Genomic DNA, 26,818 nt, shown 5'->3' with positions numbered 1-26,818 from the left:
GAGACAGTCTATCTCGATTTCTAGGCTCTGTGGGGTATTTGGCCACTGTGAGAAGAGGGTGGCCCGACCTAGGAGGCCTGCTCTTATGTTCATCACCATAATAATTTGTGACTATTATTGCTGTTAATCCACCCGCTCATCATCATCATCTATCCTGTTCTTCAGCTCCTCTGTCTTTGAAATCGCTCAGGGGCCCCACAGGCACTCACTGTCTCCGTCCATGTCATCGTCGCACAAGTCCCCCCGGCCGTCTCCGTCACTGTCTCGCTGGTCGTTGTTCTTCACGTTCCGGCAGTTGTCACAGGCGTCGCCAAAGCTGTCCTGGTCGCTGTTGCGCTGGTCTGAGTTGCGCACAAACACGCAGTTGTCCTGGGTGGGGAGAGGAGAGGAGGGGTGAGTCAGGGGAGGGGGCTGAAGAGATACGGGAGGGCGAGAGTTTGATGCTCGACTGGAACCCTGAGCCTGTCTCTAATAATAATAATAATATAATAATAAATTTACAGTGGTACCTCAGGTTAAGTACTTAATTCATTCTGGAGGTCCATTCTTATGCTGAAACTGTTCTTAACCTGAAGCACCACTTTAGCTAATGGGGCCTCCTGCTACTGCCGCACCACCGGAGCACAATTTCTGTTCTCATCCTGAAGCAAAGTTCTTAACCTGAAGCACTATTTCTGGGTTAGCGGAGTCTGTAACCTGAAGCGTCTGTAACCTGAAGCGTATGTAACCTGAGGTACCACTGTATTATTATTTATACCCTGCCCATCTATCTGGGTTTCCCCAGACACTCTGGGCGGCTTCCAACAAAGTATTAAAATACAGTGGTCTGTTAAACATTAAAAGCTTCCCTAAACAGGGCTGCCTTCGGTTGTATTCTAAAAGTCTGGTAGTTTATCTCTTTGACATCTGGTGGGAGGGCGTTCCACAGGGCGGGCGCCACCACCAAGAAGGCCCTCTGCCTGGTCCCCTGTAACTTGGCTTCTTGCAGCGAGGGAACCACCAGAAGGCCCTCGGAGCTGGACCTCAGTGTCCGGGTAGAACGATGGGGGTGGAGACGCTCCTTCAGGTCTATTGGACCGAGGCCGTTTAGGGCTTTAAAGGTCAGCACCAACACTTTGAATTGTGCTCAGAAACGTACGTCTCTTGTGCAGGCAGCATTCTCCTTCCTTTATCCTTCCTCCAAGCATTAATTTCAGAGGGTTTAGTCTGAGCAGAACTTCGCTGGAGGCTTCTCAACAATCCAAGCTTCATAAAAAACACCATACATTTAAAGCACACCTCCCCCCCCCCACCTAGTTCGCCCTTCGCACAACTACCATTCCCAGCAGCCTTCACCAACAACAAGGTTTCTGATTTTAACACGCATGTGCAATCGCGTTGCTTATGGGAAACTGCCCTCTCTGTTGTGCTCGAAAGGGAAGCGACAGCTTTCCTTGGTCCTGAAAGCAAAAACGGAAGGCGCTTGTTTACTTGACATGCACCCAAGACAGGAGTTCAAACCTCGGTGTTTATTATCCCATCGCCGTCGGCGTCGTCATCGCAGGCGTCTCCTATTCCATCTCTGTCCGCATCCTCTTGCCCGGAGTTGGGGACAGTCACACAGTTATCCTGGAAAGGGAGACAGCGGTTAGGCTTTTAAGGTGTTTGTGGGCGTGACTTACGGGGAGCAGCCAGCCAGGACCTTCTGCAAGAAAAGAAGGGCTTACATCCTTTCCCTTGCTTTGACCAACAAGGTGGTGTTCCTCTGTGTTTTTCCTCTGTTTTTCCCCTCTGTTTTTCCCCTCTGTTTTTTTCCTCTGTGTTTTTCCTCTGTTTCACAGACTTCCCTTAACTTGGAATCCAACTCATTCATTCTCATATATATATATAGCATATATTCTCATATATATATTCTCATATATATATATAGCAATTTAGAGTACTCATTTTTACATCCTTAAGATATCAGTGACTTCCCTTCTTCTCTTTCCATGGCTCATTTTACAAATCATAAATCCCTGAGTATTTTTTTAAAAACTACCGTATTTTTCGCCCCATAGGACGCACTTTTCCCCCTCCAAAAATGAAGGGGAAATGTGTGTGCGTCCTATGGGGCGAATGCAGGCTTTCGCTGAAGCCTGGAGAGTGAGAGGGGTCGGTGCGCACCGACCCCTCTTGCTCTCCAGACTTCAGGAAGCTCTGCGCAACCCTCGGGAGACCAGCTCCGAGGGTTGCGCAGAGCTGCCTGCAGTCCCGGGCTCAGCGCAGCTCTGCACGGCCATCGGGAGCGGGGCGCAAAGTCCCGCCCAGCTCCGGGTGGCCACGCAGAGCTGCCTGCAGTCCCGGGATCAGCGCACTTCTCCCCATCGCCAGCCCCACAAGCTCGGGGGACAGCGGGGAAGCAGAGCGCGCCTTCCCGCTGTTTCCCGACCTGGTTCTTCCAGCCCCGCACCTGGGGGGGGAAATAATTTTTTTTTCTTTATTTCCCTCCCAAAAAAACTAGGTGCGTCCTATGGGCCGGAGCGTCCTATGGGGTGCAAAATACTATACCATTCAGTATTCCATTATTACACCCATCAAAAACTTATTTACACTGTTGAGTTTATCTTAATGCTGCCAGCGTTTTCAGCTGTACACAGTTATTTCCCATATATTCAAGAAACGTTTTCCAGTCTTCTCTAAACGTACGTTCTTCTCATTCTCTTATTCTATACGTTAAGCCTGCAAGCTGCGCTGTATTCTGTCAACTTAAGTTGCCACTCTTCTTCGGTTGGGACCTCACTCATTTTCCATTTTTGGGCTGACAAAACATGGGCCACAGTAGTGGCAGACATAAATAACCATTTCTGAATTGGGAATTTCAGTCTGAATAATCCCCAACAGAAAGGACTCTGGGGGTTCTTTTTTTGGGGGGAAAGCACTTTTAAACATTTTTTTCAATTCATTATGGATCATTTCCCAATACTCCTTTACCCTTTTACAAGGGTTTAGCCTGGAGAAGAGGAGGTTAAGGGGTGATATGATAGCCATGGTCAAATATAGAAAAGGATGTCACCTAGAGGAGGGAGAAAGGTTGTTTTCTGCTGCTCCAGAGAAGCGGACACGGAGCAATGGATCCAAACTACAAGAAAGAAGATTCCACCTAAACATTAGGAAGAACTTCCTGACAGTAAGAGCTGTTCGACAGTGGAATTTGCTGCCAAGGAGTGTGGTGGAGTCTCCTCCTTTGGAGGTCTTTAAGCAGAGGCTTGACAACCATATGTCAGGAGTGCTCTGATGGTGTTTCCTGCTTGGCAGGGGGTTGGACTCGATGGCCCGTGTGGTCTCTTCCAACTCTAGGATTCTATGATTCTATGATTCTAAGAGTAAAAGGAATGGAACTCTTAAGTCTGCCTAAGCTGCGCTCAGACAAGGAGAGGCATAGTCCAGGGTGGAGAGGGCCTTGGGCGCTGAGAGTCTCTTACCTTGCGGCACTTCTTGTCTGTGCAGCGAAGCTTCTCGTCGGGAAAGCCGTCAATGTCGGTGTCTTTGCCGCAGATGAAGCCATTACCGGCCCACCCAACAATGCACTGGAAGCAGAAAGTGGTACAAGCATTAACCAAGGAAGGCAGACCTGTTAACACTGGTTCCTCACTTTTCTCGTCTTCACCACACTTCTGCACACATTTATTATTATTATTATTATTATTAAATTTATTTAATCATTTTTTCAATACAGACAACAACCGCAAAAGACACAGACAACAAAAACCATAATGACACTAATAACACAATTTGACAATTCAGATTCGAATACTGATATACCTATGGCTACGCCTTTTTAACAATATTCCGCCACCTCTCTCTCCTCCCTCTACTTCCCACCACTGTCCGCCTTATCGCTTAAATATTCCTTCCAGATTTCTTCATATTTATCCATTCTTAATTTGCGTCGACATGTATGTAGCTAGTCTGTCCATATCATCAATCCATGTGCTCAATGGAATCTTTTTGCGGCTCTTCCAGTTCATGCGGTTATTATTATTATTTTAAAAACTTGTTCTCCAGTGAAGTCGCCGTGCGTCCTTTAACTTTGCCTTATGCAAATTTTTTTTTGCAAGCAATTTCTAAAAACAGTGCGGTTTTGACTCAACACAATGCATTTTCACGCACAGCAACAAGAACAAAAAGGTTCAGTGCTGAAGGGGCCTGCACAAAGGTCTCCCCTTAAATCAACGCAGATTAAGGTGTGAGCAAAGGGAGGGTATTAATTTCTGGAGGTGCACATGTCCGGCCACTAGGGGGCAACAGAGACTAAACAAAACAAAGGCTTTGAGCTGTAGAAAACTTTGCTGTTCTAATTGCAAAAAATGACCCATACATTCTGAACCTTAAAGCATCAGTTTTAGAACAGGCCTATTTTGTTGTTCTTTTGAATCAGCGAAACCCCCCCCACCCAATTTGGTGAGGGAAATATTTAGAAATGGTTTTGGATGGAGTATTCGCTTTTCTGTTTATTCTGGATGTGCAGAAACCTGAAATTCACATTTCTAAGGGTGAGCCGGGGGAGAAAAACACACCAGCCATCTCAAACTCCTCTAGTCTGCAGAACTTTGCAGCTTCCCCTTTGGCTAGATCCGGAGATGCTTAGGGAGGGATGTGAAGAGGAGGAGGAGACCAAAGGAGGCTTTGAACTCACCACGCAGCTGAGCGTTCCATCGCGTTCCACAATGCAGTCCGCTTTCTCATGGCACGGGCTGAGATCTCCGTTGGGACACCTTCTCTCCATCTTGCTGCGGCAGCCGGAAACCTGGTCCCCTGTGAAGCCAGGCTTGCACGCCCCACACTTGTAGGAGCCCTGCAGGGAGAAGAAATGGGGTGGTTTGCAGTGGGGCATTTGCAGGGATGGCCCAGCAGCCGAAAGGATGGGTGCGTGAAACCTGCCCTGCTGTTTCGTGGTGCTTTTCTCTTTCCCTTCCACTGATCTTGGGACAGCCTTGCTTTTGGGAAACAGAGGCCTTTGTGTACCGTTGTTGTAATAAAAAATCTGCCCTTTTCCCTTATGGGGTATCCAAGAGCCCATATAGAGTCCTTACGTAGGTTCCCTATTGGTAGGAGAGAATAACAGAGGCCAACCAGAGAATATTGAGAAGCAAAGCAGCTAGTAAGCCTGATCTTTATTGATCTGTTGCAACAGGGTGCTCCCCTCACATGCAGGAGAGGAAGAGAACCCCGAACCAAGGTGTGCCTGCCCTTATATAGACATTTTTAATTCCCTGCCTCGGAGCTCCAGACCACCCCTCCATACATCATATATACATCACAGAAGGGGTGTAACCTAAGACCACCCCCCAGATACATCATACCTACATCACAGAAAAGGCGGTCTACAGCAGAAATCTGAGTGCATTGTTTATCTTCTCTGACAGGTTACCTGTTTAATGGTTACTTGATTGGATTGCCTGGCCCAGTCTTTTGCAATGATAAATACTTAGTTCCTGAGCCAGGTCACAGGCTCACACCCTATTCATATCTTAAATGTGCCCTTAAGACAGGATTTGTGAAGGAAAAGACAATGGGGAGGCCTTTCCATTTTCCTTTGACCTTGCAGAGAAAACATTTGGTCAGTTTGGGAATAAAAAATGGTTTCAGGTTGGTTTTCCTGTGCGGATCTATGTACGTGCTTGGTTGGTACACTTATGAACATTTAACATATATCTAAGACCTCAAAATTCCTATCACACCGTGTGATTCGTCTTGCTTTCAACGGGATTCTCAGTGTGCAAATGCAGGTCTCTTTGCTTTGCTTTCGGTGGTCTGAGCACCCGAAGGTGGGTGCTATTTGCACCTCTAAAGATGAACAAGCAACTGTTGACGCATCCGGCTGTTACCTGGTGTTATGTACTGGGCCAGCAGGGGGTTACTGTAGATAGTTATGCAAATGAAGGATCGAAAGTGACGTTCAGTGATTGGATAGTTTCTATGCAAATGAAGGATCGAAAGTGGCGTTCAGTGATTGGATAGTTTAAGAAAATGGCAACAGTTACATTGTTCTGGAGCTCTATACAGTGGTGCCCCGCAAGACGAATGCCTCGCAAGACGGAAAACTCGCTAGGAGAAAGAGTTTTCCGTTTTGGAGGTGCTTCGCAAAACGAATCTCCTATGGGCTTGCTTCGCAAGACGACAATGTCTTGCGAGTTCCTGCTGGGTTCCCCCCCCCCCTTTCTAAGCCGCTAAGCCGCTTATCCGTTTATCCGCTAAGCCGATAAGCCGCTAAAAGCCGCTAAAAGCCGCTAAAAGCCGCTAAAAGCCGCTAAAAGCCGCTAATAGTGCTAATCCGCTGATCCGTCAATGGGCTTGCTTCGCAAGACGAAAAAACCGCTAGACAAAGAGACTCACAGAACGGATTCTTTTCGTCTTGCGAGGCACCACTGTATAAGCAGGCTGACTGAGCAGTTCAGTTCAGTTCTGTTCCAGCTTACAAATAAAGAGCTGCTTGGAAGAATCGCTGTGTCGTCTGATATGTTCGCCCACAACTTAACACCTGGCATAATTTAAATGGATAGACAGAGCCAGGTGAGAGGCTCTCTCGGGATAATTGTCTGCAGCGAAACTAAAATACATTAGTCAAGAATCTAACATCTTGAGCTGCTTCTGCTTTTGTTGAAAGGAGGGGCGGCGGTTGCCTTTTGCGGCGGGACAGAAGGAAGGTCTGGTCTGAGGCAACTGCAAATAATTACCCGAGTGTTGATGCAGATGGAATTGGGGACACAGGATCTGGCCATCCCTGTCTCGCACTCGTTGACATCATTGCAGACCTGCGCAGGAAAGAACAGAGAGGGGAGATTGGTGCCTGTTTACCTGGCGGCAAAAACCAGCGGAGTGTCCTGTTGTGGCAACTTTAAGGGCCGACACGTTTATTATGTCATAAGCTTCTGGGACGGGGCCTGAGTTTCTGCAGTAATAAATCTCTTTGTCCTCAGAGGTGCCGCAAGACCTTTTTGCTGTTTCAAAGGCATTTTTGGGTGGTCAAGTATTTGGGAGGACGAAACACAGACTTGGCCTGCAATAAGCAACTCCTTCCTTGCGTCTCGGCATGTGTGACCACAATAGGAAAAGTCTGCTCTCTAAGGGAGATTCGCCAGCTTAAGCGCTGCCCACTCTACACACCAAAAGGGCTTCAGTAAGTAATTGGACCAAGTTCTAGGGTGAAGATACTGGGTGAAGATGGCCCAGAGGTATGTTTGCATCTGAGCGGCCTTGTATAGAGGCACTGCCAGGACTATGACCCGGAGACAGGACCCTTCCAGCCTGCTGCTGGTATCCTGCAACCACAGTGGTGCCCTCCAGCTGCTCTGCAGCACAGCTTCAAAAATGGAAACAGGAGCAGAAATTGCTGGTATCCATTTATTCACCCCAGACCCAAACCAACCTGGCAAATACTGTATGGTATTTGCTGTTGTTTTCTGCTGTCAGTTCACAAATGATTCGTAACGATTACATACACCCATCTCCATTCTCATTGAAATGAATGGGGTTGGAATAATGCAATGGCAAATTGAATTTTTTTTTAATTGAATTGAAATTGAAATACTGGTACTTTATTGTCACTTGTACAGCTTGTATACAGTGAGATTACACGAGCACCCGCCACTCAGCTCTCTTAGTCTTCATTCCCCTCGTTTACTGACGCACACCCACCAAACCCGAAAGTCAGTTGCCCTGTTGTGATCTTTTCATTCAGCAGCCTAACAGCCCATGGACAGAAGCTGTTCATTACCCTGTTGGTGCGACTAATCCTGCTTCTATATCTTCTGCCCGAGGGCAGGAGATCCAGAAAGTGCCGGTTCTTCTGCTATTTCATCCAGCGGATTCACGGGACAGCCCATAATATCTTGTGCTGTATTTGCCACCCTCTGTAGGCACTTCCTATCAGTTGATGTCAAAGCAGCGTCCCACACTGTGATGCAGTATGAAAGGACACTTTCTATTGTGGACAGGTAGAAGGAGATCATCAAATGTTGATTGACATCCTTCTTTCGCAATACTCTGAGGAGATGGAACCTCTGTTGGGCTTTCTTAACCACCTGGGTTGTGTTTATTTTCCAAGTAAGGTCTTCACTGAGATAAACTCCTAGGAAGAGACTCTCTCCACACAGCGGGGCTAGTTCTCCGCTCTTCCTCTGAAATTCCAACACCATCTCCTTTGTATTGCTGATATTAATGTGCAAGTTGTTCCCTAGGCACCATGAAGATATTTTTTGGACCTCCCCTCTATACGCTGATTCGTCTCCACCTGTTATTAAACCCATTATGGTTTAATTTACAAAATGGATTGTAGGCTACATAATTTCACCAGAGAAGACAAGAGAGGCGGATGACATGGCCTTGGGCGGGAGACGAACCGCAGCAGAAGAGAAACAGGATGTTGGGCGGAACATCAGGTGATGCCTTCTTCCATCCCTGTTCTTATCAGCCCTCCTACGTGCAGGCCGTGGGAGCATAAACAGGCTGCCTGGCCCCTGACTTCAAGGAATGGCAAAGAAATGGAAAACTGGGAAGAACCCTGCTCCACCCCCCTTCTCTTTCCGCAGCTGTGCTCACCCCCCCATCAGAGGGCAGAAGACCCTACTCTCTGAGGAGTTACCTGTTTGTTTGCCCTGGCGAAAGCCAGACCAACTCCTTCCAGTATGGGGCCGGTGTAGCCAGTAGGGCAGGGGTTGCAGTGGAAGCCGGGGGCTGTGTTGACACACTGGACTCTGGGGAAGCAGGGGTTCGCTGCACACTGCAATGAGAAAAGGTTTCGCTTATTTGTGCATGATTAGAGCATCGCTAAGGGACACAGGTGGCGCTGTGGGTTAAACCATAGAGCCTAGGACTTGCGAATCAGAAGGTTGGCGGTTCGAATCCCCATGACAGGGTGAGCTCCCGTTGCTTGGTCCCTGCTCCTGCCAACCTAGCAGTTTGAAAGCACGTCAAAGTGCAAGTAGATAAATAGGTACCACTCCAGCGGGAAGGTGAACGGCGTTTCCATGCGCTGCTCTGGTTCGCCAGAAGTGGCTTAGTCCTGCTGGCCACATGACCCAGAAGCTGTACGCCGGCTCCCTCGGCCAATAAAGCGAGATGAGCGCCGCAACCCCAGAGTCGGCCACGACTGGACCTAATCAGGGGCCCCTTACCTTTATAGCATCGCTATAACAGTGGCTTTCAAACGGGTGTGTGTGTGTTTGCGGTTCTGGTAACACCATTTGGGACACTGGCTTGCATTCCCTCCTTTGCACCACTACCCCCTCCCATGGCAATCTCCTTGGATCGGGTCCTTCCCCCACTGTCCCATTCTTAGTTGGAGTAAGGTGAAAATGAGGCCAGTGAGCTTGTCCAACATGCCTCCCCCGTTGTGTGAATCATGAACACCTCCCATAATTCTATGGGGTTCGGGAACACCGGCCTTCACACGGAAAGTAGACAATTTGGAATGGGGGTGGGGGGCCCAATCTTTTTGCTCTGCGAAGAACTGTGTGCGTTTGCGGGGCAGAGGAACCCAAGCCAATCTTATTGCTTCCCCTCCACCCCCAAGCCAGTTGAGGAAAAAAGATTCAGAAGAGATCTATGGGGTGGTGGACCTGCCCCAAAGTGAAAGACTTCTGGGAAAAGATTTATAATGAATTGAAAAAAATGTTGAAATATACATTTATTAAGAAACCAGAAGCCGTTCTACTTGGAATAATAGGTTTGGAATTGCCTTTACGTTAAAATGAGAAGAAAGAAAGATGTAAATTGACTAAGTAAATTTTATGGGAAAATAGTTTTGGAAAACAGTGGAGTATAGGGAAACTCAGCTAGGGGGATTCGAGGAAGTCATTCAACAATGTTAACAAAAGTGGAATCATTATAGCAAGGATAAATGTTTGCCTATTTGTTTGTTTTTGATGTTTTTTTCTATGTTATAAATTGGAAAACCAGTAAAAAAAAATTGAAAAACAAAAACAGAAGAGATCTATGGCTTTCTCCTGCCTCCCATCTTTTACGCAGAAGGAAAGGCGGAACCTCCTGACCTCGTCGATGTCGGTGCAGTGGGTCCCGTTGCCCGTGTAGCCCAGAGGACAGGCCCCACAGCGGAAGCCGGTGGGGGTGTCTGTGCATGTGACGCCGGGGAAGCAAGGATTCGGGTAGCAGCGATTAAGAGGCGCCACGCTGATGCCGGGGCCAGTCGCTCCTGTACCGATCCCTGGAAGACAATGAAACAAAGGAGTTGGGCTGCCCCCACTGGAGGCTGGTCTTAGGGGCGAATGGGGCATTGCCCCACCAACCACAGTCATCTCCCTGCTGTCTGCCCTCTCCCTCACAGCCAGCTGGCCGCCATATTCCTCTTCCTTCGTCTCAAACCACGCTAACACCAGACATTGAAAGCATTATGGCGCCACTAGAAACAGCCATGGCCTGAAGCGAGATGAGCGCCGCAACCCCATAAACCCCTTTGTCTGGACTTAACCATCCAGGGAACCTTTATCTAACCACTGAGCCTAGGGCTTGCCGATCAGAAGGTCGGTGGTTCGAATCCCCACGACGGAGTGAGCTCCCGTTTCTCAGTCCCTGCTCCTGCCCACCTAGCAGTTCGAAAGAACGTCAAAGTGCAAGTAGATAAATAGGTACCACTCCGGCGGGAAGGTAAACGGCGTTTCTGTGCACTGCTCTGGTTCGCTAGAAGCGGCTTAAGCATGCTGGCCACATGACCCAGAAAAACTGTCTGGCTCCCTTGGCCTGTAAAGCGAGATGAGCGCCGCATCCCCAGAGTCGGCCACGACTGGAACTAACGGTCAGGGGTCCCTTTACCTGTGTGGTGCTGATTATACCAAGGTTGCAGGTTCGATCCCCACATGGGGCAGCTGCACATTATTTCTGCCTTGCAGGGGATTGGACGAGATGATGCTCAGAGTTTCTATGGGCTGGAGCAGGACTAGCAGCTGCCATTAGTGGGTTGCCAGGGAGCAAGGGAGCGGGAGAAAGGCCGAGGTGGTTGCTCTTCAGCTGCAGCCAGGCAGAAATTGCAGTGCACACCCAGCCATGCGCTATTAGGCGATTAGGGGCCACGCCTTGGGTGGTGCGCTCAGGCGGCAGCGCTCTGGCCCCTTACGGCTGGCTGGTTGCACCTGGCAGGTGAGATGAAATCTGGCTGCAATAAGGACCTTATGGTCCTCTCCCTCTTTTGCAGGAGGGGACGCCTGGGGGCCAGGATGCCTCTGGGCATGCACAAAGCGCCATTCACTCCAATTGCTAGCTTTTAAGGAATGCATCTCATTTTAAACTCTTCCAAGAAAGGGGTCTGTATGGAGATACCTTTGACACAGACTTACCACAAGCATCGCACTCCATCACGGTGTTCTTCAGGAAGGTGAGCTCCTTGATCTGCAAAACAATGGTGAAAATAAACACCAGTTTACAGCCCCTTCCTTGGTGACTGGGGGTGGGGGGTGGGGTGGGGGAGGAAAGCTCAGTTTCCGACCCAAAGGCCAAGTATACAAAAGCAGAGCCGAGCTGAAATGTCCCAGGCGACATGCTTCTGAGAAAAATTATTTCTGAAGTTTTTCTTCTTCTGAACCTCCTGGAGCAAAAGAAAGCCCTTAGCAAAAGTTGCTCTCAATATTGTTCTGTCCCAGCCTTGTGGGGTGGTTGTTGCTAATAATAATAATAATAATAATAATAATAATAATAATAATACCCCACCCTTCCCAGTTGTCATGTACCACCCCTGGTTTCTGGGATGTATCCAACTAAATATCCAGACCATACATTTAAAGCAGTTTTATACCACTTTAAACTGTCATGGCTTCCTTCCCAAAGAATCCTGGGAGCTGTAGTTTGTTAAGGGTGCTGAGAATGGCCCCATTTCCTTTACAAAGTTATAATTCCCAGAATTCCCTGGGAAGAGCAATTGACTGTTGCATTCGGCATTGACTGGTGATTCCTATGTGGAATAATAATAATAATAATAATTTCCCCCTCTTTCTGGCCTTGCTGTTTTTAGTTGCAGACCATATTGATGAGGCCAGAACATCATTTGTGGAGGGGAGGGGGCTGCCATTTTTCTCCCATGATGCCCTGGGATGATGCTAGAATGCTGCAGCTAGATTGGTGACTGGGAGCGGCCGCTGGGACCATATAACACCGATCTTGGAAGACCTACTTTGGCTCCCAGTACGTTTCCAAGCACAATTCAAAGTGTTGGTGCTGACCTTGAAAGCCCTAAATCAGGCTTCCTCAACCTCGGCCCTCCAGATGTTTTGAGACTACAATTCCCAGCATCCCTGACCACTGGTCCTGCTAGCTAGGGATCATGGGAGTTGTAGGCCAAAAAAATCTGGAGGGCCAAGGTTGAGGAAGCCTGCCCTAAACAGCCTCGGCCCAGTAGACCTGAAGGAGCGTCTCCACCCCCATTGTTCAGCCCAGACCCCGAGGTCCAGCTCCCAGGGCCTTCTGGCAGTTCCCTCGCTGTGGGGGCCTTTTTGGTAGTGGCGCCTACCCTGTGGGACACCCTCCCATCATAAGGAACTATAGAGATAAAAACTGTTAATGTTTTTCATGATATCTTACTGTGTTTTAATTTGTTGGAAGCTGCCCAGAGTGGCTGGGGCAACCTAATAATAATAATAATAATAATAATAATAATAATAATAATAATTTGCTGGCACGAGCTGAAGTTGTGCCCTTTTTGCAGAGCCATAGCTACAGGGGCAGGGGACACGGGTGGCACCATAGAGCCTATGACTTGCCAATCAGAAGGTCGGCAGTTCGAATCCCTGCAATGACGGGGTGAGCTCCCGTTGCTCGGTCCCAGGTCCTGCCAACCTAGAAGTTCGAAAGCACGTCAAAGTGCAAGTAGATAAATAGGTACCACACCAGCGGGAAGGTGAACGGCGTTTCCGTGTGCTGCTCTGGTTCGCCAGAAGCGGCTTAGTCATGCTGGCCACACGACCCGGAAGCTGTACGCCGGCTCCCTCGGCCAGTAAAGCGAGATGAGCGCCGCAACCCCAGAGTCGGTCATGACTGGACCTGATGGTCAGGGGTCCCTTTACCTTTACCTTTAGCTACAGGGACAGGGGGCTAGTTGTTGGTTTTTTTGCCCTTGGTGAAACCTCCAGAGGGGTGCCATTGAGGCTCCCAACCTGATTGTGTGTCTCTGTGTGTGTGTGTACACAAATGTGCATGCGGGGTGCCAATCTGGGTCTTTGACCTGGGTGAAATAAAGCCTAGTTTCGCCCCTGCTTTTTGCCCAGGGTGCAGGTAACGAGGCCAAATGCCAATTAATGTATCGCCTAGTGTGTGCCATTTTGAGTTCCCTAGGGCCGTTCCTGAGAAAAACGAGGGACTATCTGTTAAAACTGGCTTGGTAGATAAAGTCTGGACCCCGTTCCCATCTGGATTTGGCCTCGAAGTCAGGAAGAACTACCCCAGCCGGGGAAGGGCAGAAGGTCTACTTGAGGTAATCACCTCATCCGGCACAAGGCTGGAGGGTCACCGTTTGCTTTCCAGCTCGCAATTAAACAGTTGCCAACGTGTTGCGGTTTTTTAAGAAGCTTTAATCTAACCCAGACCTTCCTGTAAACCTGGGCAGAGCAGGCCTAAAGGGACCAGTGGTGGTTTTAGCTTCCACTGCCAGATTTTTTATTTATTTTAATTTCTTTTTGCGTTTTGTGGGTGGATGGTTTGTATATTTCAGGAGAAACTGACAAACACCACCCAACCTCAAAGTGCCAAGGGCATGAGCGACCTTATTTTGGAGATGTGCCCCTTTTTGAAAACGTATATTTCGAAAGGGCAGAGGCTGAAGATGGATGGATGTGCAGTTAGAAGAGAGCGGCGCAAGAGCTTGTGAAAAGTTCCTTTTCTTTATTCCAGAAATGGCAGAGCAGAGGAATAACCTTGTGAAGTGAAAGGATAAGAAACTCTGTCTTGCCAGAGTGGTGCATGATCTAGTTATCTCCCGCTTGGACTACTGCCATGCGCTCTACGTGGGGCTACCTTTGAAGGTGACCCGGAAACTACAACTAATCCAGAATGCGGCAGCTAGACTGGAAGCGGCCGCCGGGACCGCATAACACCGGTCCTGAGAGATCTACATTGGCTCCCGGTACGTTTCCAAGCACAATTCAAAGTGTTGGTGCTGACCTTGACAACCCTAAATGGTCCAGTATCCCTGAAGGAGCGTCTCCACTCCCATTGCTCAGCCCGGACACCTGGGTCCATCTCCTGAGGGCCTTCTGTAGGTTCCCTCCCTGCGAGAAGTGAGGTTACAGGGAACCAGACAGAGGGCCTTCTTGGTAGTGGCGCCCGCCCTGTGGAACACCCTCCCACCAGATGTAAAGGAAATAAGCAGCTATCTTCTTTTTAAAAGACATCTGAAGGCAGCCCTGTTTAGGGAAGTTTTTAATGTTTAATGCTGTATTGTTTTTAACACTTGGTTGGAAGCCGCCCAGAGTGGCTGGGGAAACTCAGCCAGATGGGCGGGGTATAAATAATAATAATAATAATAATAATAATAATAATAATAATAATGTATATCTAGATGCTAGGATAGAGAGGATAAGGAAAACAGGAAGACACAATGAGAGGTAAAGGAATTGCTGTGGGATTGGTGGAGGTCAATGTTTCTTTTTGTTTTTAATGTTTATATTATTAACTTGTAAGATATGGATTTGTGGTATTGTGTTTTTTTGTATGCTGGTTTTCGTGTTTTGTGTATTGCTATTTTTCGATATTTTTCGTGCTGTTGTTGTTGTGTGGAAAATACAAATAAAATTTATTATTAAAAAAAGAAAAGAAATGGCAAAACAGAAGGAGCAAGGGAACTGCTTTGTGATATCAAACTAGACCCAACAGTGAGCAACCATGGTGCCCCCCACCCAACAGCACAATAAAGAAAACTATCCCCTGTAATATGCTTCTAGTTGAAGGTAGGCTGCTCTTGATGGTGGAGGCTCGACTGACAGCGACAACGTGCCAAATTAATTGCTAGTGCTGGGCCCATAAGTTGCCATAAGCCCCTCGTCTTCCTCAAGTGTAGTGGATTTTTGGAGAGGGTTGGTCTGGGTTTAATGGGTATGATATTAATGAATGTGATGGGCGGGAATAAATTAAGATGACTTTATGTAGAAATGATTTCTTGGGGAGGATGAGCGCATGTGATTGAAGGGGAATTGAACTGATCTGAAGCAAGGAGGGTTGGGAAATTAATTTGGGGTGTGTGTGTGTCTTTGTGTAAATGAAAAGAAGAACAAACTGGGTGTGGGTAGCAAATGCATTGAATAATTCACCTGGGCTGATGTGGGTGGGGGATTATCCTGGTCTGCCCTTCTGTAACACTGAAAATCCAAATTTTAACTCCAGGCAATAGAAACTGCTAGGTTTATGGTCCAATTGGACCAAAAATTATTAAAAGAACGGGGATGTGCTAAAGAGTATATAAAAAAACATTGCTCTAGAGTAAGTAAATCGGTAGGTAATGAATGAAGCTTTGCAGGGTTAAAGAAAGAGAAAAATGGTGCAAAAAGTATAAAGATAGAGCTAATCTACATTAGACACAACAATTTAGAAAGAGTAAAAATTTCGAGGCCTTAGAACAAAGGAAAGATGTCAATATGTGTATACATACGTAACAATTAGACTCATGATATGGTTTGATTTGTAGATGTGTGTTTTTGCTTTTTGTTTTTTTCTTTTCTTTTGTTTGTTTGTACTGCTTTATTTTTGATTTAATGTTTGTAATTTTTGTTGTAATTTTGCATTGAAAATAAAATTAAAAAAAAGAAACGGCTAAGTTTATGCAGACCTCATTGTCCTCATAAACCTCAAATCTTTTAAGTGCCTAGCCATACGACCAGACAGCCCACACCTCGTTGTTCCTCCCCAGAGGTAGCCTGCCTCTGACCTTGGAGGCTCTACCAAGCCACTGACACAAGCAGTGGCCGAAAGACTTTGCCCATGTTGATTCCCCCCCCACAAAGCCTTAAGAACGTGAGCAGATCAGACCAAACAGGGCCCCCAAAGTCCGGCATACTCTTCTTGCAGTGGCCAGTGTTTCCTGGGATAAGTACTCAAAAACATTGCTGCCTTCTACTGCGGAGGCAGCACATATAGCCAATGTGGCTGGTAGCCACTGTGATAATAATAATAATAATAATAATAATAATAATAATAATAATAATACTTTTTTGCTCTCAATATTGTTCTGTCCCAACTTTGTGGGGTGGTTGTTAATAATAATAATAATAATAATAATAATAATAATAATAATAATAATAATAATATTATACCCTGCCCTTCCCGGTTCAGAAAACCGGTCTCAGGGCGGATAACAACAAATTTAAAACACTTAATTATAAAAGCAGCAGTATAAAATACAGTATAAAAACATGAATAACAATAAAATTCAAAAATCAATTAGATAATCCCCAGGGCTAGCTGGCTGAGTTGGTCCTACTTGGGCCAGTGAGGAGACCAGGGGAGAATTAGCTGTGGGGTCTCAGAGCGGGTGATCTTCATAAAAGGGGAGGGAAAGGAAGGGAAGGGAAATAAAAGACCAGGCTGAATTCAAATTAAAGCCTTTTCCTCCATGAATAGAGAATAGGGGGTCATTGATGGAGAGAGGGCCAATGCTTTCTGTTCCCCCAGTGGGCAACCGGCCGCCATTATGGGAAGCCTGCAAGCAAGACCTGCGTTCAAGAGCACTCTCCCTTCATAAAAGGGTTTTCTTTCTTTTTGAAAAGACAGGCCCCTGGTGGACGGGACTGCTAGGTCCATCTGGCCCCTGGCGAGAGGCTTGCGAGTGGAGCTGCCTGGGGAAGCTCTGACTTCATCTCGGCAAGGGCGGCCGGAGAGGAACGCACGGCGGCGACTCCCCCCGGAGGCCCCCCGGCTCCGCAAGAGTTTGTCCTGGCACAGAGAGGGCCAGTCTGCTTTTCCCGTTTGCTGGCAGGGAGAGGCGGCCAGGGAGCCGGGGGTGGAAGGGAAAGCGCGTCTGGAATGTGGAGTTACACAAGAGAGAGGCCGCCGGACAAAGCACACTTTGGATGGCCAAGGGCGGAAGACCCCCAGACGATGCTTCGCCCTCAGAGCATCGGGGCAGCCATCTTGCTGCATGCCCTCCAAGATTTCTCCAGTGGGAACAGGGGTGTCCTAAGGGAAAGCGGGACGTTCTGGGATCAAATCATAAACCGGGAGGGCTTCTGTAAATCCAGGACTGTCCCTGGGAAATAGGGGTGTGATAGGAATTCTGAGGTCTTAGATATATGGTAATGTTCATAACATTATGCGGGTGGCGCTGTGGGTTAAACCACAGAGCCTAGGACTTGCCAATCAGAAGATTGGTGGTGCGAATCCCCGCAATGACGGGGTGAGCTCCCGTTGCTCGGTCCTTGCTCCTAACAACCTAGCAGTTTGAAAGCACGTCCAAGTGCAAGTAGATAAATAGGTACCACTCCGGCGGAAAGCTAAACGGCGTTTCCGTGCGCTGCTCTGGTTCGCCAGAAGCGGCTTAGTCCTGCTGGCCGCAAGACCCGGAAGCTGTACGCCGGCTCCCTCGGCCAGTAAAGCGAGATGAGCGCCGCAACCCCAGAGTCGTCCATGACTGGACCTAATGGTCAGGGGTCCCTTCACCTTTACCTTTAATGTTCATAAGTGTACCAACCAAGCACGTACATAGATCAGCACAGGAAGACCAACCTGAGACCATTTTGATTCCCAAACTGACCAAATGTTTTCCCTGCAAGGAAGGGAGGGGGGTCAGGAAACCTCCCCATTGTCTCTTTCCTCACAAATCCTGTCTTAAGGGCACATTTAAGATATGAATAGGGTGTGAGCCTGTGACATGGCCTAGGAACTAAGTATTTATCATTACGAAAGACTAGACAGGCTCCCCAGGGTATCCAATCAAGTGAGCATTAACAGGTGACCTGTCAGACAGGAGATAAACAACACGCTCAGATTTCTGTTGTAGACGGCCTTTTCTATGATATAGGTATGATGTATCTGGGGTGGTGATCTTGGGTTACACCCCTTCTGTGATGTATGTATGATGTATGGAGGGGTGGTCTGGAGCTCCAGGGCAGGGAATTTAAATTGTCTATATAAGGCCTTGCACGCCATTTTTCTGGGTCCTCCTCCTTTCCTGCGTGTGAGGGGAGCACCCTGTTGCAACAGATCAATAAAGATCAAGCTTACTAGCTGCTTTGCTTCTCAATATTCTCTGGTTGGCTTCTGTTATTTTCTCCTACCAATAGGGAACCTATGTAAGGACTCTATATGGGCTCTTGGATACCCCATAAGGGAAAAGGGCAGATTTTGTTTACAACAAGGGCACTTGGAGGGCCTAGGATGCTGGGAGAAAACACCCTCTGGGAAGCCAATGTGCTTCTCCTCTGCTATGTGGCATAGAGAGTCTGTTATGCTGACATTCCCGCTAATACCAAACGCAGTTGGCCAGTGCCAATGGGTTGGAGCCCAAAGAAGGACCTTTGAGAAAGTGGGGCTTGAGTCTCACTTGTGGGTTTTCTGCAATGGGCATCTGATGATCAGAGACCTATCCTTCCTTCTCCCCCTAGAGATTTGTTTGCTCCTAACTGGAGAGGCAGGACATAAGCAGAGATCTGTCGGGTGGGCCAGAGGGAAATTCCACCCAACATTTTGTTTCCGCTGGGTGTGCAGCAAGGCACCTCTGGGGACAAGTAGACAAGTAAGGCAAAGTAAGGCAAAAGCACCTCCTCCCAAACTCGCCGCTGCCCTGTGGTCTGTCCCAATAATCTAGTCCTGGGGGTGGATAAATTAATTGGTCTAAATAAGGGGTGGGGAACTGTGGTGCACCCACAGCCTAATTTCCAGTGCCATGGGGGGGGGGGAATGAATGGAGTGATGGAAGGAAGCTGAGGGGGGGGGGAGTCCTCTTCACACATCAGGGGTGCTCTGTCTCTCTCTTGTTGGGTGGGAAGGAATATGCCTAGGTTTGTCATTGCTTTTCTCCCAAGAAGCACGAAATTAAAAGATGCCTGCTTCTTAGGAGAAAAGCAATGACAAACCTAGACAGCATCTTAAAAAGCAGAGACATCATCTTGCCAACAAAGGTCCGTATAGTTAAAGCTATGGGTTTCCCAGTAGTGATGTATGGAAGGCAGAGCTGGACCAGAAAGAAGGCTGATCGCCAGAGAATGGATGCTTTTGAATTCTGGTGCTGGAGGAGACTCTTGAGAGTCCCATGGACTGCAAGAAGATCCAACCTCTCCATTCTGAAGGAAATCAGCCCTGAGTGCTCACTGGAAGGACAGATCCTGAAGCTGAGGCTCCAAGACTTTGGCCACCTCATGAGAAGAGAAGACTCCCTGGAAAAGACCCTGATGTTGGGAAAGATTGAGGGCACAAGGAGAAGGGGATGACAGAGGACGAGATGGTTGGACAGTGTTCTCGAAGCTACCAGCATGAGTTTGACCCAACTGGGGAAGGCAGTGGAAGACAGGAGTGCCTGGCGTGCTCTGGTCCAGGGGGTCACGAAGAGTCGGACACGACTAAGCAACTGAACAACAACTATATATATATATATATGAATGACCCTGTCCACTTTTAGCCCCTGACAGATTATCCCCACCCAAGGGAATGTGACCCTCAATAGATTTTATATATATTTTTAAAAGCTCCCTCTCTCCCTTTCAGGAGATTTTGGAGGCCTGAAAGGCCCAGACTTTCACTCTTTATGTTCGGGATCTGTGCCAAGTTCTCCCAGGTCACAATACTGTAATTGCCATAGCTGTCAACCTTTCCTTTTTTTGCGGGAAATTCCCTTATTCCAGCGCCGTTTCCCGCTGCTTCCCACTGCTATCCCGGATTGTTAGATATCCCGTAGACTGTCCCTGGGACAGGTGAGGCTGCTGATCCCTTATTTTCAAATCTGAAAGTTGACAGCTATGGTAATTGCTTCTTGTCCATTATAATCAGGGCTACAGAATCAGTTCTCAGGGTTTTTCTCAAGCGGTAGCCATGCTCAGACAGACCCACTGAAAAGAAAGGACACGGTTTACTCCAGTCCATTAGTTTAGGTGGATGCAATGCACAAGAGGCTTCCCCAGGTGTAACACCTAAAGTAAGGTTACCAGACGTCCCCATTTCCCAGGGACGGTCCCCAGATTTACAAACCAGTCCCCATACAAAATCCATTGAAGTTGAAAAGTGTCCCCGGATTCATTGAAAAAAAATCTGGTAACCTTTACCTAAAGCCAGGATTTGGCATCTGGGGTAGGATGCCGACCAAATGTCGCCCTGCAGCCTGCATCCTCCACTTGCAGTTTCTTTGCAAGTTTCTAGTCCTTATGAAAGCTTGGCAAGCACTAGAGAACACTGCAAACGGGTTGGATAGAGGTGACCCCATGCAAAACAAATTATTGCTCTACCAACAGTAGAATCCTGGAACTGAAATAATTGTTATATGCTTAAGAATAACCATTGTTCATAGAATCATAGAATCATAAGAGTTGGAAGAGACCACAAGGGCCATCGCGTCCAACCCCCTGCCAAGCAGGAAACACCATCAGAGCACTCCTGACATATGGTTGTCAAGCCTCTGCTTCAAGACCTCCAAAGTAGGAGACTCCACCACACTCCTTGGCAGCAAATTCCACTGTCGAACAGCTCTTACTGTCAGGAAGTTCTTCCTAATGTTTAGGTGGAATCTTCTTTCTTGTAGTTTGGATCCATTGCTCCGTGTCCGCTTCTCTTACTACATGTTTGGGACAGTGGCAGAGGGGCGACCGCCGCCTTGACCTCAACCGCCATGTTTCCCCTTCCTCCGAGGCTTCTATCTCCTTTTTCCATGACCCTGGCCAGCCTGAGCTGTTGGTTCTTTGGTGGGGGGGGGGAGATGTGCGGTGGGTCAGGCATGGAAGGCAGAGGAGGGCCGAGAGCAGCAGCGGTGGCGAGGCTTGGGCAGTGCGATGCCTCCCTTCCCATTGGAGCAGCCCCAATCCCATTCCTACTTGCGTGCAAGCAGGAGGGGACAGGGATCCCTCAGCTAGGAAACGAGGCTTCACACTGCCTTTCATAGAATCCTAGAGTTGGAAGAGACCACAAGGGCCATCGAGTCCAACCCCCTGCCAAGCAGGAAACACCATCAGAGCACTCCTGACATATGGTTGTCAAGCCTCTGCTTAAAGACCTCCAAAGGAGGAGACTCCACCACACTCCTTGGCAGCAAATTCCACTGTCAAACAGCTCTTACTGTCAGGAAGTTCTTCCTAATGTTTAGGTGGAATCTTCTTTCTTGTAGTTTGGATCCATTGCTCCGTGTCCGCTTCTCTGGAGCAGCAGAAAACAACCTTTCTCCCTCCTCTATGTGACCTCCTTTTATATATTTGAACATGGCTATCATATCCCCCCTTAACCTCCTCTTCTCCAGGCTAAACATGCCCAGCTCCCTTAGCCGTTCCTCATAAGGCATCGTTTCCAGGCCTTTGACCATTTTGGTTGCCCTCCTCTGGACACGTTCCAGTTTGTCAGTGTCCTTCTTGAATTGTGGTGCCCAGAATTGGACACAGTACTCCAGGTGAGGTCTGACCAGAGCAGAATACAGTGGCACTTGTTGTTGTTATTAAAAAAGATATGGTGTACAAATAGTCTGTGCCCAACTAGTGCATAATTTGATGGTGGGGAATGGCTATGTAGGGTTCAGGTGTTTTAATATTTTTCTCCTTTTTAACTTAAAAGGAGGAGGGTGCGACTGGCATCGCGCCTCCCTTACCTGCTGTTTCAGCAGTTCTGTGATCTGCCGCAGAACCTGGTTCGTCTCCCTCATCTCCGAGAGCATCTGGGGCGAAAGGTCTCCGCCTGCAATGAGAATGCATTGGATATTTTCCCGTTACTTCACGGCGCAAGAGAATCACGGGGCTGACTCTCAGCTAAGGCGCCTGCTCAGCCCCATATTCAGCCTTTTGAACACAATTATCTGACCAGTTAGAAATCTCAGAGGAGCTGCCTGCCTGAGTCACTTCAGAGAAACCATGAATTGGGAACAAGGTATACCAGTTAAGCAGAGAAGCCATTTTCAGTCACGCTCTCTGAAAGTAAAGCAGCAAAACCAGCTTTTTCCCTCTTTTTACAATTAAAATCTGCCCCCTTGCAGTTAAAGTCTCAATCAACTTTTGTTTTAGTTGATTAATCTATTCACAGAGATAATTCAGTTTGGTGGCACCTGAGACCCAACCCCTGCTCCCTGCTCTTTGCCCAGCCAGCCACCTCAACCGATCAACTGCTGCTGTTGCTGTCCAGCAACAGGTAGCTTGCATCGGAATAGGGAGGTTCCATTTTAGCTACCTTGGCCAACAGCCATTGATAGGCCTCTCCTTCTCCATGAACTTATCTAACCCCCCCCCCCACACTTTAAAGCCATCCGGCTGCTGCTGCAGCAACATCTTGTGGCAGTGAGTTCCACAAGTTAAATTATCTGCTGAGTGACATAGTGAAATTCATTTTGTGGATCGGTTGAGATTAAATGGATGAACCCAAGTGAGGAAATACTATGCAAGAGAGAGGATATTATACACACACACATTTCTATCCACTTTTTCTTCATCTATACTTTATTTAATCAAGTACCTTCTTAATCACTTTTCCCTGTTAAATGAAAACCTCCATTTTTTTTTAGGGGAGGGCCTATAGCCTAGTGGGTAGAGCAGGTTCAAACCCAGCACCTCCAAGGAATCTCTCCCTACCTGACCTCTTGGGACAGCTGCTGCCAGTCAGTGCAGACAAAACGGCACTAGATGGGCTAATGGCCGCTTCCTGTGTAGGGAATTGTAGAATTGTAGAGTTGGAAGGGACCACGAGGGTCATCTAGTCCAACCCCCTGCAACGCAGAGCTCTTTTTGCCCAACCTGGGGCTCAAACACACGACCCTGAGTTCAAGAGCCCTTACGCTCTACGGCAGGCATTGGCAAACTCAGCCCTCCAGATGTTTTGGGACTACAACTCCCATCATCCCTAGCTAGCAGAAGCAGTGGTCAAGGATGATGGGAGTTGTAGTCCCAAAACATCTGGAGGGCCGAGTTTGCCTGTGCCTGCTCTACGGACTGAGCTGTCCCACAACAGGGTGCAAATAGAGCCAGGATAACTTTGATCACCCTTTTCTGCACTTTCCCCACAACTCCTTAAGGTTCTTTTTAAAGACAAGACAGGGCAGTTTGGGGTGCCCACGATCAGAAATAATAATAATAATAATAATAATAATAATAATAATGGTAATAATAAATTTTATTTATACCCCGCCTTCCCCAGCCAAGACCAGGCTCAGGGCGGCTAACACCAGGTATAAAAACAATTGATTAAAATACAAATTGTGGTATGTGCACATCTGTGGAGCTAAAACTTCAGGGTTAACTGGTGTTTGTGTGTGTGTGTGCCTGCCTGTAATTGCAATTACACAAGTTGTTCCAACCCCAATTAAGCCCTGCAAACCGGCAGCTCTTCATCCACCCCACCCTGCAAGGTAAATGGTCCAGAAGCTCGTTCCACAAGTCCCTTCCTGCTCAAACTTACAAAGCCTCGGGTTTTTTAGACTTTAAAAGGTTGCAGCTTCCAGTGTTAGGTCATATGCCCCCCCCCCCAAAAAAAACACCCCAGGAGCTATTCTCCAAACCCCACCAAATGACTTGCCCCCACAATTGCAGATCAGCCATTTCAGGTTGTGACTGAGGTGTGACAGGGTATGAAATTCAGGTTGTGACAGGGTATGAAATGCGTCCCTTGAAATTATTATTATTATTATTATTATTATTATTATTATTATTATTATTATTATTATTGCAATCCAAGACTAGGAGCTACCTCAGGGGACCCACTTTTCATTCTGGTTTTGGGAAGAGGAGCTAATCCTCTCTTCCCCCCACCCTAGCAAAAACCACCTCCCTCCCTCCCTCAATTTTGATCTGCCAGGATGCTGGGCCTTCTTTGTAGTGGCACCAACATTTTGATCTACTCACTCTCCTCCAAAGCCTTGCCCCTCTAAGACCTCCCGCCTGCATCTATGCCATTATTATTATATGTAATAATAATAATAATAATAATAATAATAATAATAATAATAATTTATTTATACCCCACCCATCTGGCTGGGTTTCCCCAGCCACTCTGGGCGGCTTCCAACAAAATATTAAAATACAATAGTCTATTAAACATTAAAAGCTTCCCTAAACAGGGCTGCCTTCAGATGTCTTCTAAAAGTCTGGTAGTTGTTCTCTTTGACATCTGGTGGGAGGGCGTTCCACAGGGCAGGCGCCAACACCGAGAAGGCCCTCTGCCTGGTTCCCTGTAACTTGGCTTCTCGCAGTGAGGGAACCGCCAGGAGGCCCTTGGCGCTGGACCTCAGCGTCCGGGCAGAACGATGGGGGTGGAGACGCTCCTTCAGGTATACTGGACTGAGGCCGTTTAGGGCTTTCAAGGTCAGCACCAACACTTTGAATTGTGCTCGGAAACGTAGCTGCTCATTGGGCTTGACAAAGTCTCTGGCATGCTCTGCCCCTCCTTCCCAGGAGTGAACTGTGCTCCTAAAGAGACCGTTATTGATTATTGCTCATCCATCCTGGTGCGATAAGAGCCCTCCTCACTGAGGACTGTTCACATGCCCTGACTGAACTATTGGTAGAGAGGAGCATCTTTAAAACTTTTTAAACAAATATAAAATTAATAATACTGCCCCCCCATTCAGGGCATATACACCCCCCCCATTTTCAATAAGGACACTCTGCCTATTTTCTGGTATTCTGCCCCTCTCCACCACTCAAGTGTTCCAATTCCCCCCCCCCTTTATTTTTTGGGGCGATGCTTTTTTCAAAACGGTCCGGAATCACGCAGGATCCTGTGTTCCTGTCTTGCTGTTGGAAATCACACAGCCCCTAAATCTTCCTTTCTTGTTTCCATGTCAAGTGACAAAGCGTTAATTCAGCTTGCAAGTGGGGAGGTTTGCTTGTTGCCCAGGGACACCTAAAGATCAAGCTGGGAAAGACCCCAGAGTCTGAAACCCTGGAGAGCCACAGCCAGCCAGTGGGTTCTTGTGGCAATGAGTTCCGTCAGCTGACTATACCTGCTGGTCAGTTTTTTCACTGATCTGGCTCAACTGTGATGAGGCAAGCAAGAACGCACTTCTTAAGGTAAAGGTAAAGGGACCCCTGACCATTAGGTCCAATTGTGGCCGACTCTGGGGTTGCGGTGCTCATCTCGCTTTATTGGCCGAGGGAGCCAGCATACAGCTTCCGCGTCATGTGGCCAGCATGACTAAGCCACTTCTGGCGAACCAGAGCAGCGCACGGAAACTCCGTTTACCTTCCCGCCAGAGTGGTACCTATTTATCTACTTGCACTTTGACGTGGTTTCGAACTGCTAGGTTGGCAGGAGCAGGGACCGAGCAACGGGAGCTCACCCCATCGCGGGGATTCGAACCGCCGACCTTCTGATCGGCAAGTCCTAGGCTCTGTGGTTTAACTCACAGCGCCACCCGTGTCCCATCAACACACTTCTTACTTGGGTCCAATTTCCAAGATATTTAGGAGGAGCCTCCTCTGCAAGAGGTCTGGAGGGCGGCAACACGAGAACAGGGCCTTTTCTGTGGTGGCTCCCTGCTTGTGGAATGCTCTTCCCAGGGAGGCCTGCCTGGTGCCTTCACTTCGTATCTTTAGACACTAGGCAAAAACGTTCCTCTTCTCCTAGCCCTAGCCTTTTAAACTTGGGGGTGGGTATTGCTTCTGTTTGCTACTATATTATGTATTTTTGTGTTTTTATATTGTAAACCACCCAATGATTCTCAGATGAAGGGTGGAATGGAAATTTAAATCATCATCATCATCATTTTGCCATGCAGTTCTCCAGGCAAATAGTATGTGCATAAAGATGCATGCATTAGTGAAAATATTTTTAAAATTGCTTGCAAAGTTTGTACAGTATGCAACATTGCATGCCAAAAGGTATACCTTATGGAACTCCCTGCCAATTGAAATCAACATTTTTGTTTATGCAAACATACCCAGGCTGGACATGTCGATATTTTGACGTGTTTTAATATATTTTACTGCTAATTTTAATTATTTCCAAACATTTTAAAGTACTTTCATTAATGTTTTTAATATTTCCTGCAGGACACACAGATGTTTTTACCTACAATCAAGCGGTATATATATTTTATTATGCAAAATAAATAAATTATGGGGTAACCGCACAACAAAATTCTGATGAATCTTCAGGAGGATTATTATTATTTTTAAAAAAGAAAAAGCTTTGCAAACTAATGTGGAAAGTGAACAATAAGGAGGAAGAAAGACAGAAACCGTATGCAAGGATGCAATGTAATATACTCCCATACATTCTTAAATAGACATGACTTTATTATCCTAATACATATGTATGTAGATGTTAAAATCCTACTGCATTCTGTATAAACTCATACCAAATATTGTTGAAACAAAAAATAAAATAAAAAATAAAATAAAAAGTTCCTTCCAGTAGCACCTTAGAGACCAACTAAGTTAGTTATTGGTATGAGCTTTCATGTGCAGGCACACTTCTTCACACGAAAGCTCATATCAATAACTAACTTAGTTGGTCTCTAAGGTGCTACTGGAAGGATTTTTTTATTTTATTTTATTTATTTTGTTCCAACTATGGCAGACCATGGCTACCTACCTGTAACTACAAATAGTGTTATATTTATCCAAACAAAGCCTACATCTGTAAGACGTATTCTACACATCTCCTTCTCCCTCTCACTTTTCTTTTCCTCTGTATCATTAACCGAAATTCTTTTTAAAAAACAAAAAAAACCAATAAGGGGGGGGGGGAATAA

At 47.2% G+C, this 26,818-nt stretch overlaps 1 protein-coding gene and 1 long non-coding RNA gene across 3 annotated transcripts in view; one reads left to right on the top strand and one right to left on the bottom strand.

The window, feature by feature from the left end:
- Positions 1 to 26,818, bottom strand: part of COMP (cartilage oligomeric matrix protein) — a 45,516-nt gene that overhangs the window by 16,596 nt on the left and 2,102 nt on the right. Inside the window, exons 2-10 of one of the 2 annotated variants that reach the window (XM_083483757.1) lie at positions 21,731 to 21,816; positions 11,313 to 11,364; positions 10,014 to 10,186; positions 8,606 to 8,743; positions 6,699 to 6,776; positions 4,658 to 4,816; positions 3,444 to 3,548; positions 1,501 to 1,608; positions 210 to 369 (exon numbers count right to left, since the gene is read on the bottom strand). In XM_083483757.1, coding sequence (XP_083339883.1) covers positions 210 to 369; positions 1,501 to 1,608; positions 3,444 to 3,548; positions 4,658 to 4,816; positions 6,699 to 6,776; positions 8,606 to 8,743; positions 10,014 to 10,186; positions 11,313 to 11,364; positions 21,731 to 21,816 — 1,059 coding nt within the window. Of the gene's footprint in view, positions 1 to 209; positions 370 to 1,500; positions 1,609 to 3,443; positions 3,549 to 4,657; positions 4,817 to 6,698; positions 6,777 to 8,605; positions 8,744 to 10,013; positions 10,187 to 11,312; positions 11,365 to 11,677; positions 11,795 to 21,730; positions 21,817 to 26,818 lie in introns of those variants that run through there. The other variant, XM_083483758.1, reaches the window with a different exon arrangement.
- Positions 10,874 to 15,575, top strand: LOC310697630. Its single transcript, XR_014521116.1, has 3 exons — positions 10,874 to 11,350; positions 13,276 to 13,438; positions 13,855 to 15,575. It is a non-coding gene; the product is annotated as an uncharacterized lncRNA (long non-coding RNA).

The sequence above is a fragment of the Podarcis liolepis genome (genome assembly GCF_965112155.1).
Source record: "Podarcis liolepis genome assembly, chromosome: 18".
Classification (NCBI taxonomy): domain Eukaryota; kingdom Metazoa; phylum Chordata; class Lepidosauria; order Squamata; family Lacertidae; genus Podarcis; species Podarcis liolepis.
This window is presented reverse-complemented; position numbering and strand designations above follow the sequence as displayed.